The sequence below is a fragment of the Aulonocara sp. 'chitande type north' Nkhata Bay genome, linkage group LG3 (assembly GCF_057382095.1).
Source record: "Aulonocara sp. 'chitande type north' Nkhata Bay isolate Kocher_YH1m ecotype deep benthic linkage group LG3, A_spYH_male_GT1.1, whole genome shotgun sequence".
NCBI classification, from domain to species: Eukaryota; Metazoa; Chordata; class Actinopteri; order Cichliformes; family Cichlidae; genus Aulonocara; species Aulonocara sp. 'chitande type north' Nkhata Bay.
The window spans coordinates 72,530,927-72,551,956 of NC_141346.1; the positions used below are offsets into that span (position 1 = coordinate 72,530,927).

The 21,030-nt window shown below is 42.2% G+C and overlaps 2 protein-coding genes across 2 annotated transcripts in view; both read right to left on the minus strand.

The window, feature by feature from the left end:
• The window catches only part of LOC147336949 (protein NLRC3-like), a 308,603-nt gene that overhangs the window by 47,027 nt on the left and 240,546 nt on the right, over window positions 1–21,030 (minus strand). The window lies entirely within an intron of this gene.
• LOC147336952 (stonustoxin subunit beta-like) overlaps window positions 19,967–21,030 on the minus strand; it is a 10,629-nt gene continuing 9,565 nt past the window's right edge. Inside the window, exon 2 of the mRNA XM_086265672.1 lies at window positions 19,967–21,030. This exon is cut by the window's right edge and continues 195 nt beyond it. Coding sequence (XP_086121798.1) covers window positions 20,687–21,030 — 344 coding nt within the window. The 3' untranslated portion in view covers window positions 19,967–20,686.

Genomic DNA, 21,030 nt, shown 5'->3' on the forward strand with positions numbered 1-21,030 from the left:
CGCACATTTCAGTGCTTTATTTCTGTGCTTTTTTTTTCCTGAGCTGTCATACACTTTAGATTCTAGCCAATCATTTTACGTTTCCGAGGATAGTAGGCGGGCCCAGGTACGTACGTTCTTTTAGAGCAGAGCTCCAGATTAAAAATGCCCAAGGCGAAGCGGTCAAAGTCTGGCTGTACTTCACAGCAGAAGATGCAAACTCAGCAGCAACAAGTGCTTTAAGCTGATACTGTGATACTGTCAAAGGAGGTAACACCTCGAATCTGATGACACACCTGGCGACGCATAGCATTTTTTTTTAAAGCCCAGAAATGCGCCGTATTTGATAGCTTGCTGCGAGACCTCACACCGTGCACATCTACTGCGGGTGTGGTGCCTGTTATCGGACCCGGAATGAGCAACATCCCCAAGAACCCGAAGAGGAGAGTCCTGGCCCCTAGCCCTGCCAGTGTAGCAGAAATGATGAGGATGATGATGCAGCAGCAGCCGTTCTTCTCTGCCTGAGTAGCTTAATGTTGTTCGTGTGTAATTTACGTTGAGTAGGCTAACCACGTTATTACATTAATGCATGTAAGGTGAACTAGCAAACATCATCATAGCTACATGCGGCTGTCTTCTTGTTTGATGGCAGATACTCCCTTCACCCTGGCCAAAAAGGCTAAAATGACCAAAGAAAAAGTGGGAAACAGCTAAACATGAGAGGTTTTTGGATAAAGTTTGTATTTTTTCCATTGTTTAAGCACTGCTTCCAGCCAAGAGTGATACCATATATGCCCCATAGCTGCAGAAAAGCCTAACATTGTTATCTTTTTACAAAAAACAGCTGAACATGAGAGGTTTTTGGACCAATTTTGTGTTCTCCATTCGTTAAGCACCGGTTTGAGCACCGTTTAAGCACCGGCACCGTTTCAAAAGTAACGGTTTGGCACCGGTATCGGATAAAACCTAAACGATACCCATCCCTATTAGTAATAAGAGCCTTCTTGTAGTTGCACTAAACTGCACGATAAATCATAGAAGTAATTCAGACAGGGAGTTTTACAGTGGGGCAAAAAAGTATTTAGTCAGCCACCGATTGTGCAAGTTCCCCCACCTAAAATGATGACAGAGGTCAGTAATTTGCACCAGAGGTACACGTCAACTGTGAGAGACAGAATGTGGAAAAAAAAATCCATGAATCCACATGGTAGGATTTGTAAAGAATTTATTCGTAAATCAGGGTGGCAAATAAGTATCAGCACACTGATAGCAGAACACAGGTATGTGAGTCTCTACGACGAGGTCAGAAACCAGTAACAAATGTTTCATGTGATTCGTTTTTCTCCAGTTTGTCTGCAGTGAACCTTAAATACTCACTGAACCAGCTGTTTCCTGATGTGGTGACGTGTGTCGGTGATGAAGCCAACACTCTGTCCAGTGTTGGGCAAGTTACTTGAAAAAAGTAATCAGTAACTAATTACTGATTACTTCCCCCCAAAAGTAATCCCGTTACTTTACTGATTACTTATTTTCAAAAGTAATTAGTTACTTAGTTACTTTTTAAAAACACGATTTACAACCTGAAGAGGTGATAAAGAGATAGCTCTTTCAGCCCAATTCTACTTTTTCTGCATAATCCATCATACAAAATGTAATCAAATGGAAAAGTCTCTTTTTAAAACTTGTTTTATTAGATTTAATCTTTTAACTTTATGCATCAAGCAAACATTGAATTATCTGCAACATTCTCTGACTGGAAGAAATTAGTTTAACATTTAAACCTATTTTCTGCACATTCCAGCTCATAAAATAAAATATTTTTTGTGTTTACACTCAGTCTTTCAAATAGATGCAAGTAAAACACAGCAGAAAATAAATAAAGTCACAGACTCAGCGGTCCTGTTGCTCTATTTTCACCTGTAAAGCAGGAGTGGGGTAGGCGGAGGTTTACCCTGGTGCAGGTGTGCCGCGGTCAGTGGAAGAATCCGTGAGTTTCTCTGTGAGTTTCCCATTACGTCGTAGCTACTCGGTGCTTGTTGGAAGTTTAGGGGTTTTTTCGCTGTAAAAAGAAGTTTTCTTCCCACGCACAGCGGACACTAATGTTTTTGTCACTTTTTATGGAATCAAACTCAAAGTAAGGTCAGTACTTCCACGCTTTAAACGCTGCACGCTCATACTCTCTCTGCACTCGATATATGATCCATTGTTGATCTGCACACAGCTGTTGTCACTAACGGCGCACTCGCTTACGTCACTGTCGTGAGACATTCTCGCAAAAAATCACGGTTTTAGTAACGCAGTAACGCAGCGTTCCTACGGGAAAGTAACGGTAATCTAATTACTGTTTTTGCAATAGTAATCCCTTACTTTACTCGTTACTTCAAAAAAGTAATCGGATTACGCGTTACTGGAGCGTTGTTCTCCTCTGTAACAAAGCAGTGATAAAGGAATAGATGCTGATTTTATTAACTTGTGTCTTTGTGCTGCTGGATTCAGTCTGAAGCAGGCAGCAGTGCTGAACCTACCAGTGTAAATGTGATGGTGGAAGCAGAGGCCAGCACTTGGCAGTGCTAAACACAATAAAAGACTCACAAGTTCCTGCTCAAAGGTCAGCTGCCTTCAGATCAATCATTAACCTGCAGCAGGTTGTGGCCTGATGTGTTTGTAAGAGTTTCACTTTCAGGAGGAGAAGATTTAAACGAGTCACACAAATGTGAACTACAAAGTCTGTGACACACAATTTATGCAAACTGCAGTAAATCTGACCTGAAGAAATCCAGTCTTCTGCCTGTTGTGGTTGTGACAGCTGCTCGTAGGAGAGTTTGTTTGTAGGAGGTGGAGATGTTCTCAGATCAAGTGCGTAATCGTCTCTTTGTGTAGACGCTAAAAGCTGTGAGCCAAAACTCTCTGCTCTGAAACTCTTCACTCAGTCCTCACGCTGAGAGTTTAGAGGCTGAACTTCTTGTTCCTCCATAACACTTTTCATGAAACAGCAGAAATGAGCTTGTGTTTCTCAGCAGTGCGCACACAGAGAACCGATCCTCTCTGCTCAGTCTGAACAAATCAAAGTGAAACGTCAGTGAAAACACAGCTGCTGATCAAACTGTGTCAGATTAATGCCTCAATGTTTCACTGTGAGGTTAAAAAATACATAAAAATGATTTAAAGAAGTAGGAGGCAGATTTTCACAATAAGAGCACTTTGTTTTTAATTCAGTTAATGTCAAACTGTCATCAACACCTCTGTGTTGTCTCCGTCTCTGAGCAGATTCAGGCATTACTCAAATAATAAAGGCTTTTTTTCACTATTATACTTTTCATTAGTCTCCAGGTTGATGATTATAAACAGAATTATTAAAGTTTTTATCATTTCAGGCTGAAAATCAACATGAATTTGGTTCTAATCAAAGAAGCTCCTTTAATGTGTGTCATTAAAATCCTCACACAGACTTAAAAAGGCGACATTAACATTAAAATAAATGAAAGAAGCTTCAGCTGAGAGCTTCATGCAGTCATCATCAGCAGCTCATAGCAGTCACAGCTCTTTATTACGCAGCTTTGCAGGAATTAAAGTGGCTGAAGTGTCAGAGTTTGTGTGAGAAGCTGCTTCATGGACAGCTGTACACACGTCTTTATTATTTCTTCATAAATCAAACACACAGGTTTGTCTGCAGATGATTTAAAGTGTGTCGTTGTGCAGTTAAAGCTGTTTGTGTGACGCCCTGACCTCCTGTGAATGAAACAGCCAATCAGATCCATCAGAGAGAGAGCAGGAAGTGTTGTGTGTTTGTGACAGAACAAGGAAACAGTGATGATGATGAACATAAAGGTCCTCTGATGTTTCCTGTTACAGTAACGCTTGTTCATCTGTTGCTCTCCTACACTTTCCTATAAATAAAGGAGAAAAAGTGCGTTTAGTTTCATTTCCTACAGCTCAGAGTTACACTTCACATTCCTGCTGTCACATCAAAAAGCTTCACTTTGGTCCAACATCTACATGTTAACATGAAACACAGACAGACTCAGAACATCTGGAACATCTGCACTTTGACCCAAACTGTTATAGCAGGATATTTTCTGCATATTTCTTATGTTGGACCTGTTTGAACTGTAAACGACCTGTAATCATCTGTAAATGGTGTGAGACACACTGAGGCCACCTACAGGGCAGCTGGGGAACAGCAGGGATCTGAAATCATACGAGACGTTAGTGAGTGAGAAGAACTTAAGATGGGTCGAAGTGATCAAAGTTGATCTAAAACAGAAGATAAATCCACTGATTCTTTGTAAAGTTCATCTGCTGCTCACATGAATCCATGAAAGATTTATTCCACTGAATGTTTCTTCAAAGCTCATTTCAACCTGTTGAAGTCATGAATGAAAGTGCAGACTGAGAGTGGATCACATGATGTTTGAGGTGTGTCATGTGACATGTTCAGTATTGTCACACATGTCTAGATTGTCCCTGATATCATAACTGCTCAAACACTGATGATTATATTTGAAGAATTATTCCTGATGGCAGCAAAGTTTGAATGGAGCTCTCTGTCTGTGCTGATTTGTCGCCCTCTGGAGGTCAAAGCACAAACCTACAGGGCAGCTGGGGAACAGCAGGGATCTGAAATCATACGAGACGTTAGTGAGAAGTTAGAACAAACGGACTTAAGATGGCTCGAAGTGATCAAAGTTGATCTAAAACAGAAGATAAATCCAAAGCAGCATCAGATGAATGTTACCATTTCCAGTTACGGTGCCCTTCATCTAATATGGAAATGTGTTGGTTTTTTTTTAGCCGTGTTGTTGTTCTTCCTATTGTGTTTAGGCCAGAGATGCTCTTCAAACAGCTGACAGACATGACCACATTACAAGAACATGGTGTGAGTCCGATTTGATATTCCAGTCAACGCTGAGAGACCTTAACCAGGAAGTCAGAGGTCAGCTGATGCTGCGAGCAGGAAGTGAACCAAGGGAAAGGTTCACTCTACTCAATCTCAAAGAAAATATGCTGGTATTTGTTGATGTTGATGGTACAATAAAAATACATAATATAATAAATAATAAAATATCATGTGATGATGAGATGTGTTGTTGGTGTTTGTATTTTCTGTAAATGTCTTTTTTAATGTAAATGCTTTGTTCCAGACGGACAGGGAATCAGTTGCTGTACGATGACATCATCTTGATGTTGACGAGGAGGGCGAGAAAAACTAGTTTTGTCCTGCAGATGGCGATCTTGCACCGTGTTCAGAGAGCCGACACTTTGATGGTGCTGCTCTACTCAGCTTACTTTAGCCTGGGTTGGACTCTATATGAGCAGCTTCCACTCTGGTTTCACTCTTAAACACACTTGTTTGATTTCACTTGTAAAAGTTGAAGAATAAATATTTTATTACAAAATTATTTGTTGATGCATTTTTTTAGGGTCAAATATCTTGTTTGATTTGAGGAATGAACTGTTAGGGTGGAAAAAGTGAATCAGGCTAAAATAGTGGTGCTTTATATCAGTGAAGATGTATAATGTAATTTAAAATGTTGATGATGGGTTGTAGTGGGCTTGTACTTACAAAACTGCCTCATTTTATTGGAACGATCCACAGTTGCATCCATTCACGGATGACATCTGACATCATTTGACATCTGGTCTGAACACGTTTGTACACAAGATGCCTCAGTTCTGGATGTTCCCACAGACTCCTCTGTGCACCTAAAGGAAAGGTCAAGGGTCAGCAGCACATGTAGTTGGGACAATTCTTCAGTCGCACAAACTATACAATGATTTTCCTCCAATGACGACTTTTCACTTGCAGAAATGGTCCTGTGTGATTTCCAGGCTGTGATATAAAAACTAGTTCCTAATGGCAGCGACTCACTCAGTAAACATGTGTTTCCTTCACCAACCTCACACACAGATCCAATAAGATCAGGAAGTGGGCAGTATAGTACAATATGTGTTATTCTGTGCTGCACTGCCCAAACTAAAGATCTGCTGAAGTGTTGGAAATGATCCAGATGTTTATTTTGGACGATACAGCAGAAGATCAGACATGAAAGTGGAGATAACACAGAAGACCTGCAGCAAAGGTCAGAGGTCAGACTGGGCCCTGGATTCAACAATGAGCCAATGATCATCAAGCAGTGACTAAAGCAGAGCCCTGACGTTCTGACATTCATCACACAGTCAACTGCTTGCTAGGGCAATCCCACGAGTTTGGTGTTTTTGTATTGAACATGATTCCAAGTGCTTTCTATAACACATAGCAGAGGTGCCACAACAAAGACTGAGAAGAGGACAGGAAGAGACAGTGAAAGAGATGCACTCCTTCGCCATTCATGTTAAAGCGTTGCATAGCTTTAATTTTAGAGAGTGTTGCATAACTTCAGTCATTTTTCTACCACAGGTGAAGCCAAGAATTGTGAAGCTCTCTTTTGGCCAAATACCAGAATCTGTAAGAAGAAGAAAAAACAAACAATCAAATAGGTCATTATTAAGAGGACAACAATCTCTTGATGATTATCCACAGTGTCTTTGATAACTCTGAGATACAAACTGTCAAGGATATACACATCCCAGCAAACAATAGCTGTGTTTGACTAAAGCGATTAATAACAAGGACAGAGCTACAATCACTACAGTCAAACATAAAGGGCTTAATCCTGAATCCAAGTCTGAGCTGTGATGCCGTTGGTGCTGAAAGCTGCTCAGATCCTGAAGCTGCACGTTTTGTCTCTCTCTAACCAAACCAGCAGCAAAAGAAGACACATTTCGCTTGACATAAACATTGTCATGAATTCCCTCTTACTTTTGCTGGTTTGCTTCCACCACCATTAAAACACACACAGAAAAACAACACAGCACAGCTCTCTGCCTCTCTCAGTGTACTTTAAGAACACCGTTTCCCATCTCAAATCTCTGTTTTTGGCATTATTCGCTTGCTTGTTATGAAGCAGTCTACCGTTGTTTACAGCCATTTTTTTTTAATGACTTCCGACAAGACAGCCTCATTTCTGCTGTTCAATACCAAATTTTATTTATTTTTTTCAAATTAAGTGAAACTGCAAAATGCTCTGCTGTGTCTCTATTAAAACCTCTTATTAAAACCTCTGAATCACTTCAGCAGCATCAGCCAATGTACATTTGTTGAGTCGTGGTTCTCGTCTGCTTTTGTTCTACTGCAGAATAATATTTTTAAGGTTATCTACTGTAAAAAGCTAGGCCAGGAAAATCTGCTTCATGGTTTTGTGTTTTATCCTCAGTTACTTTGACACAAAAGCATCTGCTGTGATGCTCACACCTCTGATGAAGTTTCACAAGTGTCAGTACTGATAAATGATCAGAATTATAATGTTTCTGACTCTCTGAGTAAGAATTAAATGGAATCTAATTGGGACCTTGTGAATTGGAATTGAACAGGTTCTAGAAATCAGTGATGATACTCAGCTCCAATACCCACCTATGATATTAGGCTGACGAACGCTGACTGGGTTTCATTTACCAGCTTTTTATGTTCTTCCTGCAGTTTCCTCCCCACATCACTCATCTTAACTTTTTTCCAGTCCTCCTCAGTCTAAACAGAACACACAACAATACAAAGAAAAGCTCAGGTGATTGATCTCTAACACTAGGCATCCCCAGTCTTATTCTTAGCAGTCTAACTTCTCACCATATCTTTGAAGGCCTCTCCATTGTAGTAGCGCTTGGATGCTGGATACTCTATCGTTTTGTCACATAGTTCCAGGAAACTGGAAGCCACCAGATGCAGCTCCTCTCCGTCATAGCCGTACAGCTTTTTGTCCTCACGCGTCATCAGCACAAGCTCGTCACATGGACATGAGGTGCCCTTTACCACACCAATAACCTGCATTTTTACAATCTCGGGAAGGTAGAATTTTCCCCAGGCGTTAACTTCATCATCATCCCCGTTGTATTTGGTGTTCTCAAGCTCTTCTATCCACAGGTCAGCACCACTTGGCTTCTTCAGGTGAACGCACATGCTTTTGTTTTTGGAAACAAAATCTTTCACCCATTTCAGGTACTTTTCACCTGGAAAGAAGCAGACAAGGAAATATGGATGAATGTAGAAGTGTTGGAAAAGACAAATAGCAAGGTTATCCTACAGCAGTTTGTGAAAATGTTGTATCTTGAAATAAGCAGGCAAAATGAGGATCTCACTTATCTCATATGTTCTGACTACCGACTTTCTTCAGTTAAAGGACAAAAAAAGGGCACACTGGAGGCTGACAGAGTGTGCAATGGTGGGAATCATTTTGCAGAACTCACTAAAGTTTGTTTCTCCTGGAACAAGCTTTTTACACTTCGGCAAATGAAAATACTGTGTTAAACTAAAAAAGAGCACCAGACCAAGGTCTACAGTACTAACAGAAAAGCATGCCGTTACCTGTTGCCTGTCGACACAGCTGCTGATCTTCCTCACCAAAAAAATGAGGATCCCTGAAAGGAATAGAAAGGTTATGTTAAAATGAATGACTGTCACGGTGATCATGGGAAGCTCCGAAATATCACAACAATAGCTACGAAATCACAAAATGCAGTGTGATGTCTGTAAGCACCAAACATGACATCTCTGCAAATTCATCTTGAAATATGTAGGTACCTCACACGTACAGCTGCAGCCATCTCAGCCATTTATCACTGTGGCTGCCAAGTGGCTGCCACTTCACAAGTGCATGGCACAACATAGAAGAGCCACCTCCACAGGACAAGACTCAGCAGTCCATCTGCATCTTAAGGATAAAGGACACTCTTTCGAGGATGCTAATGTTCACATTTTGGACAGAGAGGACAGATGGTTTGAAAGAGGAGTGAAAGAAGCCATCTATGTCCACTGTGAGCGACCATCTTTGAACAGAGGCGGGGTTTACGACACCAACTCTCTGCCATCTATAATCCAGTTTTGAGATCCCTTCCCAGACGCCTTAACGCCCACTCACATCCTGGGCCATCTGACCTCAGGAATTCACATGATAAGGTGGGGCCAGGTTTCACAATGAACTCACCCGAAACTGGCTGATTGGGGCCCACACCCAGTTTCACACCTTGGCTCAGGTGATTAGAGGATCATCAGGGGTCCTTTTGTCCCTCTGTGGGGGGAAACTCCCACTAGGTTTATATCTGGGACTCTCCACCATTTGACCTTAGAACTGAAGAAGCTTCTCGGATGAGAGGTGAAACGTCTTCAAGTAACTTAAAGAAGTCCAGACGCTTTTCTTTGCAAGCTCCTTTGACTACGATGACCTGGATGACTGAGAACCTTCACAGACATAAGGTGAATGTGACAAACAAAGCGCCTTCTTGTTCTCTGTGATAATGTAAAGTTATTAATGAAAAAACAAACGAGTAAAAAACGGACTGGAAACATGTCTTCAATCAAAACTCGACAAAAACAAAGAAACAGCCTCACTTCTCTGCGACGCTCCCTAAAAATGACGTTACGTGTTACGTACCAGAGATTTCTATACAGCCCTTTATCAAGCCGAGAGAAAGTGACGCAAAACCCTCCAACTAATAACGACTAGCAGAGAGGCTCAGCTGAGTGTAGTTACCTGGTTTGCAGACGCATACAGACGTTTCCTGTCCTCTCGGACGCAGCTGTGATAGAACATGTGGTGCATTACCGCCACCAACTGGCTTGGAGTGAGGACCGGAAATCGCTCATGCCAAATCAAAAAAAAAAAACATAAAGAAAGATTAAGTGAAGAGATAAATGAATACATTAAATCAAGAAGAAAAAAACCCACCACCGGACATATACATCCTCATATCCTTCTGTACAAATGAGTTTGTTTTAGAAACTGAAAAAAGCCACAAAACCTTCACATCTAGAAATCCTTTGCAGTAAAACTTGTTTTTTGGCAGGTTCCACAGGTTTTGAATCAGTTTTCTTCTTTATTCCTGATAATTTTGACAATGAAAAGGAACATGTTCTATAGGGCTTTGGAGTTGACGTCACGCCGCAATGCATTGTGGGAGCGCGGCACCATTTTCGAGGTCTACGAATCAAAACAAACACACTGTGTTGGAACGACGATTACAAGATGCTTAAAAGCAGCTCAAAAGAGAATGGACTGTATAGAGACCGATTGCGTCCAGAGGCGAAGCGGCGGTACTTGCAGAAAATAGCGTGCAGTGGAAATGTGGACCCGTATGAAATACGGCCGTGGAGTAGAAACCCTGAAGACGTAGCCTGATATATTTTCGTACCTTATCTGTGGAGTCAGCGCGTACAAGTCGTCATTCAAACAAAGGTAAGTCAGCTCGAGTACTGCGTGTGAAATGCGTTTGATTTCCCTGCAAACATTCACATTAGTGCAGCATAAATTCATTCATGAGGGGAAATTACAGTGAGAACATGTGGAGGCTGTTAGAGGGAGAAGATAGTGAGTTCAGTGCAGGGCTGTGCAGAGAGGTTTAAAGGGGCGGGTGCTCAAAGTTAAAAAGGGGCACATTGAACCAGGCTGAATAACAACAACACACATTCATCAAGAATCTAATATGGGAAGGGCAGGGCTGTGTTGGTCTGAGACTGTAGACATTAAAAAGTCCACAGGAGAGATGGTAGCTGATTAAACAAGTGTCATGCGATAATAACAAAATGCAAAGATTGGTGACAGCGCTTGGAACCATAAGGCAACAAAAAACTATGTATGTAAAAAAAAAAAAACATATATATATATATATATATATATATATATATATACACACACACACACACACAGTGGGGCAAAAAAGTATTTAGTCAGCCACCAATTGTGCAAGTTCCCCACTTAAAATGATGACAGAGGTCAGTAATTTGCACCAGAGGTACACTTCAACTGTGAGAGACAGAATGTGAAAAAAAAATCCATGAATCCACATGGTAGGATTTGTAAAGAATTTATCCGTAAATCAGGGTGGAAAATAAGTATTTGGTCACCTCAAACAAGGAAAATCTCTGGCTCTCACAGACCTGTAACGTCTTCTGTAAGACGCTTTTCTGTCCCCCACTCGTTACCTGTATGAATGGCACCTGTTTGAACTCATCATCTGTATAAAAGACACCTGTCCACAGCCTCAAACAGTCAGACTCCAAACTCCGCCATGGCCAAGACCAAAGAGCTTTCGAAGGACACCAGGAAAAGTATTGTAGACCTGCACCAGACTGGGAAGAGTGAATCTACAATAGGCAAGCAGCTTGGTGTGAAAAAATCAACTGTGGGAGCAATCATCAGAAAATGGAAGACATACAAGACCACTGATAATCTCCCACGATCTGGGGCTCCACGCAAGATCTCATCCCGTGGGGTCAAAATGATCATGAGAACGGTGAGCAAAGATCCCAGAACCACACGGGGGGACCTGGTGAATGACCTGCAGAGAGCTGGGACCAAAGTAACAAAGGTCACCATCAGTAACACACTACAATGGCAGGGAATCAAATCCCACAGTGCCAGACGTGTTCCGCTGCTGAAGCCAGTGCATGTCCAGGCCCGTCTGAAGTTTGCCAGAGAGCACATGGATGATACAGCAGAGGATTGGGAGAATGTCATGTGGTCAGATGAAACCAAAGTAGAACTTTTTGGTATAAACTCAACTCGTCGTGTTTGGAGGACGAAGAATACTGAGTTGCATCCCAAGAACACCATACCTACTGTGAAGCAAGGGGGTGGAAACATCATGCTATGGGGCTGTTTTTCTGCCAAGGGGACAGGACGACTGATCCGTGTTAAGGACAGAATGAATGGGGCCATGTATCGTGAGATTTTGAGCCAAAACCTCCTTCCATCAGTGAGAACTTTGAAGATGAAACGAGGCTGGGTCTTCCAACATGACAATGATCCAAAACACACCGCCCGGGCAACAAAGGAGTGGCTCCGTAAGAAGCATTTGAAAGTCCTGGAGTGGCCTAGCCAGTCTCCAGACCTCAACCCCATAGAAAATCTGTGGTGGGAGTTGAAAGTCCGTGTTGCTCGGCGACAGCCCCAAAACATCACTGCTCTCGAGAAGATCTGCATGGAGGAATGGGCCAAAATACCAGCTACTGTGTGTGCAAACCTGGTAAAGACCTATAGTAAACGTTTGACCTCTGTTATTGCCAACAAAGGTTATGTTACAAAGTATTGAGTTGTATTTTTGTTATTGACCAAATACTTATTTTCCACCCTGATTTATGAATAAATTCTTTACAAATCCTACCATGTGGATTCATGGATTTTTTTTTTTTCACATTCTGTCTCTCACAGTTGACGTGTACCTCTGGTGCAAATTACTGACCTCTGTGCAAGTTCCCCCACCTAAAATGATGACAATCGGTGGCTGACTAAATACTTTTTTGCCCCACTGTATATATCAGCAATCAATCAGAAAATCATTGGTTCATATTACAATTAAATATGAACAGGCTCCTTAGATGTAAGCAGTTCAGATCTGATGTCATTTACATTCTTCACACAGCACATTCGTCCAGGCTGACAGGTAAACATAGAACTAATCTCAGGTAACATGACTCATAGTAGAGATCCAGTAAGAAAGATTGCAGGCTCTAATATTATTACCACACAATCCAAGGACACACCAACAGCTCAGATTTGTAGAACTATTTAAACAAATGTCTTCTGAATATTCAATTCAGGTTCACAGTGGGGGGTTTGTGGAATTTTTTAAATAAAGTCTGCAACACAGAAAGAGCTGTGATCAAGCTATTTATTACTGCGCCAACACACATCAAACATCACAGTTCAGTCATGTCAGCGCTGCCACAGAGGTCGTGCTCCTCCTCCTTTACGCCTTCCAAGGAAGAGGGAGGAAGTTACAAACTGATCCTACCACACTTCACGTGTCTCGCTATGAAACCTAACGCATCAATGGTTGTGCTGTTTTGTGCCCTTGGCCTTATCAGCACCTGTAAAGGGAGTTGTTTTCTCAAACTGCTGAAGTAAGTTCATCTAGTTTTAGCAACTTTCACTGAACAGTAACAGTGTCACAACTAAGCATATGCATAAGCACTTAAACACTTTAAATGAGAATAACAGAACATTTCTATTACAGAGGCTGGAACCTGTCCCAGTAGTAGGTAGAGCACACCTGGACAGGTCACCAGTCTGTCAGAGGACTAACACAGAGACAGACATCAGAGTAACAAATCTATTTAAAATTAATGTAAGTTTGCTGCAGCTGTATGTATGAACATGTGTTTCTGTGCTCACAGTCCACCTCTCAGGAACCTGCAGTTCACTTTTAGTCTACTTTAAACAGACCTCACAAAAGGCTGATGTGGCTGGATCAGTAGTCTGATTTGAGTACGATACCTTTGGCCAGGGATTACTCTGGTGCATCGCTTCACTGCAGTCTTACGTATTTTCCCCACACCTGAATAAAAAAATACTGATATATACAAATAACAGCTTCAGCTGATGCAGCCTGACTCAATCCTAGATGTTCAGCACACAGAGACACAGAGGTGCCGTTTAAAGTTTAGTGTTAACCTGAGTCACTGATCATTTGCAGTATTACAGAGTCTGGCAGTCTTTGCATGATGTCCACGTCACTGTAAGTTTCTAGCTGACTTCACTGCAATTTCAATTTCAATTTCTGCTGTTCACAAACGCTGTCCATCTAATCTGACTGAGCTGGAGCTGTTTTGCAAAGAAGAATGGGCAAAGATTTCAGTCTGTAGATGTGCAAAGCTGGCAGAGACAGACCCTAAAAGACTGGCAGCTGGAACTGCAGCAAAAGGTGGTTCTACAAAGTGTTGACTCAGGGGCTGAATAATTACGCACACCCCACTTTGCAGTTATTTATTTGTAAAAAATGTTTGGAATCATGTATGATTTTCGTTCCACTTCTCACGTGTGCACCACTTTGTGTTGGTCTTTCACCTGGAAGTCCAATAACATTGATTCATGTTTGTGGCTGTAATGTGACAAAATGTGGGAAAGTTCAAGGGGGCCGAATACTTTTGAAAGCCACTGTATATGTAGACACAGGACTACAAGTAGAAGATCAGACATGAAAGTGGAGATAACACAGAAGACCTGCAGCAAAGGTCAGAGGTCAGACTGGGCCCCTGGATTCAACAATGAGCCAATGATCATCAAGCAGTGACTAAAGCAGAGCCCTGACGTTCTGACATTCATCACACAGTCAGAACAAATGTCTGCTGATGACTTCATCTCATGAAACGACTGATAGATGTCAGTTCATTGATCAGCTGAGCTGCTGATCTTCATCGTCACAGAAACATTCAGCTTGTTTCAATCAGTAAATAACTCCCACTACTCCCAGTTTGAACTGTTCCCACTCAAAATGCTGTGAGAACAATGATCATTGTAGAACTTCACAAACATCACGTGTTGTTTTCCACATGTAAGATCAGCAAACACACAGAAACTTCCTGTTGCCACACACGGCCTCTAAAATCTCTTCCACGCTTTCTGTCTGAAGTCCACTCTCTGTGTCGGATCCACAGGAAACAACAAGATCTTATTAACATGGTTTTCAATGTGTCTCCTTCCAAAAAGTCCAACCAATGAACAAATGTGTGTATTTGTGGAGGCCGAACAAAAGCATGACACATTTCTCTGTTTCTATAAACTGGAGTCAAACACAAACATGAAGAGTTTCACTGACAGACTCCAAAATGCCCCCACAGTGGATCAAAGGGAAATCCTACAGTGTGGCCAGAGACTCTTAATGGCTCCAACATCAACACATCCACAATGTTGGATCCAGTTGTGCCTCACAGAGTTACTAAGACACACCCTCTGCCAGCATCACAACAGCTCCACCTGCTTCACCTGCCTCCTCAGCATCTGTACACCTGAAGAGAAAAGAAAGGCTCCAACAGCTCAAATCTACAAAGGATTCATGAAGTTTCATCCAACAATAACATGTTTGCCTTCCACAGTGTGCTGTTAGACACCACTGTACCTCTGCCATTTCAAAAAGAGCAGCTTGGGAACATTTTGGCTCCAAACACTTTGTGTTTAAGTTCTTTGTTTTCTTTGTGAAGCCGACAACATCTGGAGCTTTGTGACTCATAGAAACATCATTTTGTTCTTTCGATGACAGCAGATTGGGACTGAATAATCAATCACTATCAAACCAATAAAGACAAACATGCTGATTTTACAGGAACTTTGTTGGAGAAGCTGCAAAGACATGAAACTGGTGGAGATCCCAAACCAGTTGATAGTGCTGGTTATTCCAAATAAAGCTGTTTCCCTTTGAGATGAAATGACTTTCTGTCCTGATATATAATAAAGATGTTGTTGTTTTTGAGCCCCTGTATTAAAAGTAGTTTAAAGTCAGCTTGAGTTTGATGTCTTTATGTCAAAGCTGCTCATGATGTTGAGCTGCTGATGGAATAAAAACAATATAAAAGCATGTAGTCCAGACTTAAATGTAGCCTGTTGTTAGCTGAGGTCCACACACAGTGTTTGACAGTGTAAAGTGTGTGAAAGGGCTGCTGGTGGAGCTCACTAGGATGAGCAGGTGACCACGAGGTGGAGAGCAGCTGGCCTGGCTTTGACCCGGGCCACGCCCCCTTTCTCTCTGCTTTGCTGTCACTTATCTTCACTGCTCTGTCCAATAAAGCTGAAAAAGGCCCCGAATCAAAGAAATCTGCTGCAGCCTCTGAAACGTCTTCTGTTTCCTTCCCGACGGCTTTTTCACCGTCAGCCCATCAGACAGTCCAGCAGCATTTATGATGATGTCATGATGTTGAAGAGGCTGCTACGGTGGCCTCCCATGACCCCCAGCCTCATCACAGCTGAGATGCAGACATTTGAAAACATTCAGCAGACAACTGAATAACAGTCCAACACAACAGTCTGTGTGCAGACACACACTGACCTTTCATAGAGTCAAACACAGCTGGTTGAGTCATTTCTCTGTGAGTCTAAAGTGAATCTAGTATTTGAAAGTCCACTTCCTGTATTTGTTGTTGAAGACTTCTTCAGCTTCTTCTCGAGGACATCAGCTGCTTGTTTGGCAGCAGAGGCAGTTAAGAAGCTTCCTGAAAAACACTGAACAGTGAGTTCACTGTGGCATATGACAGATTCAGCTTTCTGTGTGCAAATGTGTCTGTGTCGACCTTTCAAATGCTGTTGAATCCAAAACATCAGCGGCTCCTCGGCTGCTCACTTCATGCACTTCTGTCTGTGTGACAGTCCAATGACATCACAGCTGTTTCCAGCCCCAGTGTCTCAGGACTGGACACCTTTAAACATGTCGAGGATCAAACAGCGTCCAGCTAAACACACATGAAACTATCAGAGCTGACAATCATTCCAATAACATCTAATGGTTCATGTATGTAGACACAGGACTACAAGGAAATGGCTCTCAGCATCTGGCTGTGGGAACACATGAGTCCCTGTTTGTGTTCAGATTGTGTGCATGTTTTAGACGTGTGTCACATGTAGAAACACAACAATCCCACAATGACACACAGATGTGTTTGACACAGCTGTGCAGCTGTAAGTTGTTTCTAATGATTCATTGAAGCTCTTCTAACATTCTGGAGACGATCAGTACATGAATCTGTTCAACACGACAACAATTTGACTTCAGTGTGAACGTCTGCATTAAATAACCTTCTTCATCCAGCTGACAGCATCTTCATCCTATGATGTGAACAGTTCCTCCTGTTGATGACAAACCTCTGACAGGATCTGCTTGAGGAGCTTTTTCATGTGCAGCTCTCTGAGCTCAGGGCTGAGCTGCTGTTTCATCTTTAAGAGCTGCTGCCTCCTCGCCGGACTTGTTCTCCTCTTCTTCTCCTAATGACACCATTTCTGCTTCATATTAAATTCAATAAAGATGCTGACATGTATCTGTAGCAGCAACATCATTGAATCTAGAACAACTGGAGCCAAACCAGTGGCTCTGCTGGGATCACTGGTGAGCCAACACTTCCTTGTTGATGCAGATTTCAGGGCTTCCTTTTGCTCCTCCGTTATAACTGTTCTCTCTTCTCAACACATGATGACACAAAGGAATCAGCAGTGACAAAGATGATGCTGAAGAGAAGCACACACTTCACACATATAACAGACCAGTGCAGTTACACACACCTCTGCTCGACATCAGGCCTCAAACAAAGACACAAAGCACTAACTTGACTCTAAACAGAAGAAACGAGCAGCTGTTTCTGTTCTGTGCTTATTTATATTTGACACACATGCTTCTCTTTGTGCAAACACACATCGCACTATAAGGGTAACCTCGCACACAATGATTGGACAGCACAGTGATGATGCTGGGAGATCCTATACGCAGCAACACAGAAACACTGAGAACTTTAAACAATGATGGAAAGTGTTATAAATGACTTGTTGGCCTCTGATCTGTCACAAACAGCTGAAACGTGTCTCTCATGAGTCACATGAAGGTTTTTGACAGAAAGGACAAAAAGTAGCTGCAGTCAGTTTGTGTCATTTTTATATTTATTCATCTGGGAGAAAAATCTGAGGGACATTAAAATGTGTTTTCAACAGAGACAAGAACATGAATATAACAGAACAGGTAAATGAACATGTTTCAAGTAAACAGCTGGACTGATCAGGTCCAAACACAGAGTGATAAACTTGTCAAACAGCTGTCATATCTTTATATAGAAGCTCTTTATAAATGCTGCTCACTGCAGTCTGTTTACTAATAATGTCAAAGTGTTAGAAACACAGAAACATCAGAATGGTCTTTGTTCACAGAAACCTGTCTGGGATCCTTTGTTGTTCTTTTGATGCAGAGTTACATTATAAATATAAAGAGTTATTTCAGAGTCTCATCAGTTTTCCTGCATGTCTTTATTTAACACATCAGCAGGGCTGAAGCTCTCATGTTAAACACACACTGATCTATGGACACGTTCATGTGTTTCTAACAGAACCAGGCTGTTATCAGCCTGCACTAACATTATGTCACACACACTGAATGTAACAGTGACAGTTTACATCATCACACAATCAGCTGTGATTGTTTCACTGTCATCAAACGAGTCAACAGGAAGTAGAATCAATAGAAACCAATCATTTACTGACAGCATGTCTGATGGAAATAAGTGCAGATTATGTATGAAGTCTAACTGCACACAGTAACTGTGTTACAATAAGGACTTAACAGCGCCCTCTGCTGGAGTGTTTCAGTACTGCGTTAACTAGAATACACCACCTCCTCCTCACACCACCTGCTACAGCTCTACTCTTCTATGACTACAGTCATCCACAGCACTGATGTGAGGTCACATGGTTCATATGTAAGGAGCACAGCTGACCTCAGGTCAGTTTAATGACTGTGAGCAGCAGCTGTGTTATTGTCACTGTGACAGGGAGACACTCTCAGACACAGCGCTCATGTCAGCTTGTTCTCATGCAGGAGGATCAGGAGCTCCATGTTTGTCTTTCTGTTTGAATCATGATGTGTTTGTGCCATCAGAGTCTGTCATGAGTACTCAGGGTTTCACAGCAGCTCTTCTGGATGCTGACGAGGACTCCAACCTCATGTTTCACCTCTCTGAGCTTCTGATGTCTGTGAACACTCGTGTTTCTTCTCTGGGCTCATCTGGACAAAAACACCTTTCTGTGTTTGGCTGCAGCCTCATTCTGACTGACAGGAAGTGTGTTATCCATGAGCTGCACTTCTGTGAGGAAGTTTCCTGCTGTGTTTCCTGTCTGTGGACAAACACGAGTGTTCCAGCTGAGGACTTGGTTCCTTCCACCTGTCCATACAGGACATCACGCTGTCTGCAGCTCTGTAAATGCAGCTCCAGGTCCTTCCACGTGCTGCTCTGTATTTGTGCAGTTTGTAGTGTGTCCTGGGAAACGTAGCACACATGGTGTTCTTCTGCTGTTTCCTCCTTTCACTGAGTGTGAAACACTGACGCTGTGCTGTTGTTCACAGAGGGGAGCTGATTCTAGCTGCAGCTGGACTCTGTCATCTAACTGAATGTGTTGGTGCTGATCACGGGGCTCTGAGGGGGGAGCAGCAGGAGGACTCTGGATGCTGACGTCAGTGTATCTGTGGAAGCTCCCACAGCGTGTCTGTCATTCAATATTGTGCTGTATATTGTATCTATGCAAAGATGAACAGACTGTGTGTTCACTGGTCTCTGTGCTGCAGCTCTGATGTCATCATCACTCCCTCCTCCACCCTCAGCAGTCCCAGCATGCTGCTGTGGTGCACCCCACCCTCACTCTACACCTGAGCCACAGACCACACCCTCCACCTCAATATACACCACAGTTTTCTCTGCTGTGGAAATGAGATCAGGAGGAAATCATCATTATTATTATTTAATAAACGCTCACATTAATGTGGGCTTATTTGTTTCATATTAGAAACATTAGTTGAGTGTTTTTAGTATAAAATGGTCAAAGTCCCTCTTTTTGCTCCTCCCCTCACCTGTGGATGGGCGGTGCTGTTACCGTGGTGACAGCTTGGATGTGTTTCAGTCCTGCCTGGTTATCACTGCAGGAATCTTTCACATTTATTACAGGTAATAACTCTGATTTTTCTGTGTATTATGAACCAAATGTATCCTGATACACACAGAGATGGATGAGCAGAGGTTTTTTTGCAGTTTATGTAGTTACTATGGACTTAATGCATACATATTATTAAAATTAGGGCTATAACAGTTGTATTGATGTATAGCAACTTGAAATGCTCCCACAAATGGCTCCACAGCATGTAAAAATATAACAAAAGCTCTGGCGGACTTGGTTCTGTGGTCAGTCTTAAAGGGTGAAGTTAAACTCTGTAATCTTCACTGTGTCACAGAGTTCAGTGAGTCCCGTTATTCACAGTATCAATCAGATCATCAGAGAACAGCTGATCAGCAATCAGTGGTGCCAACAGCGCCTCCTGTGGTGAGAGGATGCAATAATGCAATGTAGCATTTTTCCACTCAACACTTGCAGTCATGGAAACTGTCTGTTGGATCTGTGTGACGTTGCTTTCTTGGTTAGAGTTCCTCACAAATGTCCAGATGATTCTTCTAATGAGGCGTCGACCATGTTTGCAGCTCTTTGGAAGAAAACGTCGCCCTTTGCCATCCTTACTTTTCTTTGACTTCTTCAAATGCAGCTGAACTCCAGCTGGTATTTTCTTGGACTTTGCAGCTGTTTCTGGTCATCAGTTCATTCCTGCAAACCTCTGAAGCTGAACAACAATGATGCTGCATTGCTGGCTGATCCCAAAAGGTTGATTCTGTTCATCTGGACGTTTTCAGAAACGTTTGCTCACTGATCAGGTGACTTCTTCAGTCTCAGCTGACTGCAGCTTTACAAGCTTACAAACAGCACATTTGCACAATGACTGAAAGCAGCAGCACCTGATATATATGATACTAATATAATACATATACATATATAATCCATACTAATGATGAAGGAACTGAGCTCACAGTCCATTGTTCATTCAGTGAACTACTCACTTTATTTTGGGCCTCAGAAATGCTCACTCTGTTTGTACATCACTGTCAGCAATAGACTCATTCTGCTGTGTGGACAGGAACACATGTGACATCACTTCCTGTTTGTTTGTGACTGAAGAAGTTTACAAGGAATCATTTAGAAGAGTTTCAAACATCAACTGATTGAATCCATGAATCTGAAAACGTGTTTGTGAGTGAAAGAGACAGACATGTACAGACTGAACTATCTGTTCAACAGTCAGAGTGTTTCTGTAACAGGAGACACTCTTTACACTCCACTCAGCACAGGGACACTGAGGCACCACGACCGACTGCAAACCCAAGATAAAGAGTTTGAGTGAATGTGGTGTTGAAGGTGTGGAGGTGGATCAGAGTGTCAGAGGAGACTCTGTAGAAGGACAGAGTGCCAGCAGGACAGTCCACATACACTGCTGCTCTGTTAGAGACAGAGGAGGAGGAGGAGGAGGAGGAGGAGATGGATGTTGATCTGTTATTGTGCCAGACATAACGAGGACCATCATCAGAGCACCACAGACTCCAGGACTGATCATTGTATCCAAACACACAGTCATCACTGCCTCCTTTCCTTCTGATGCTTCTGTAACTCACTGATATAAAAACGT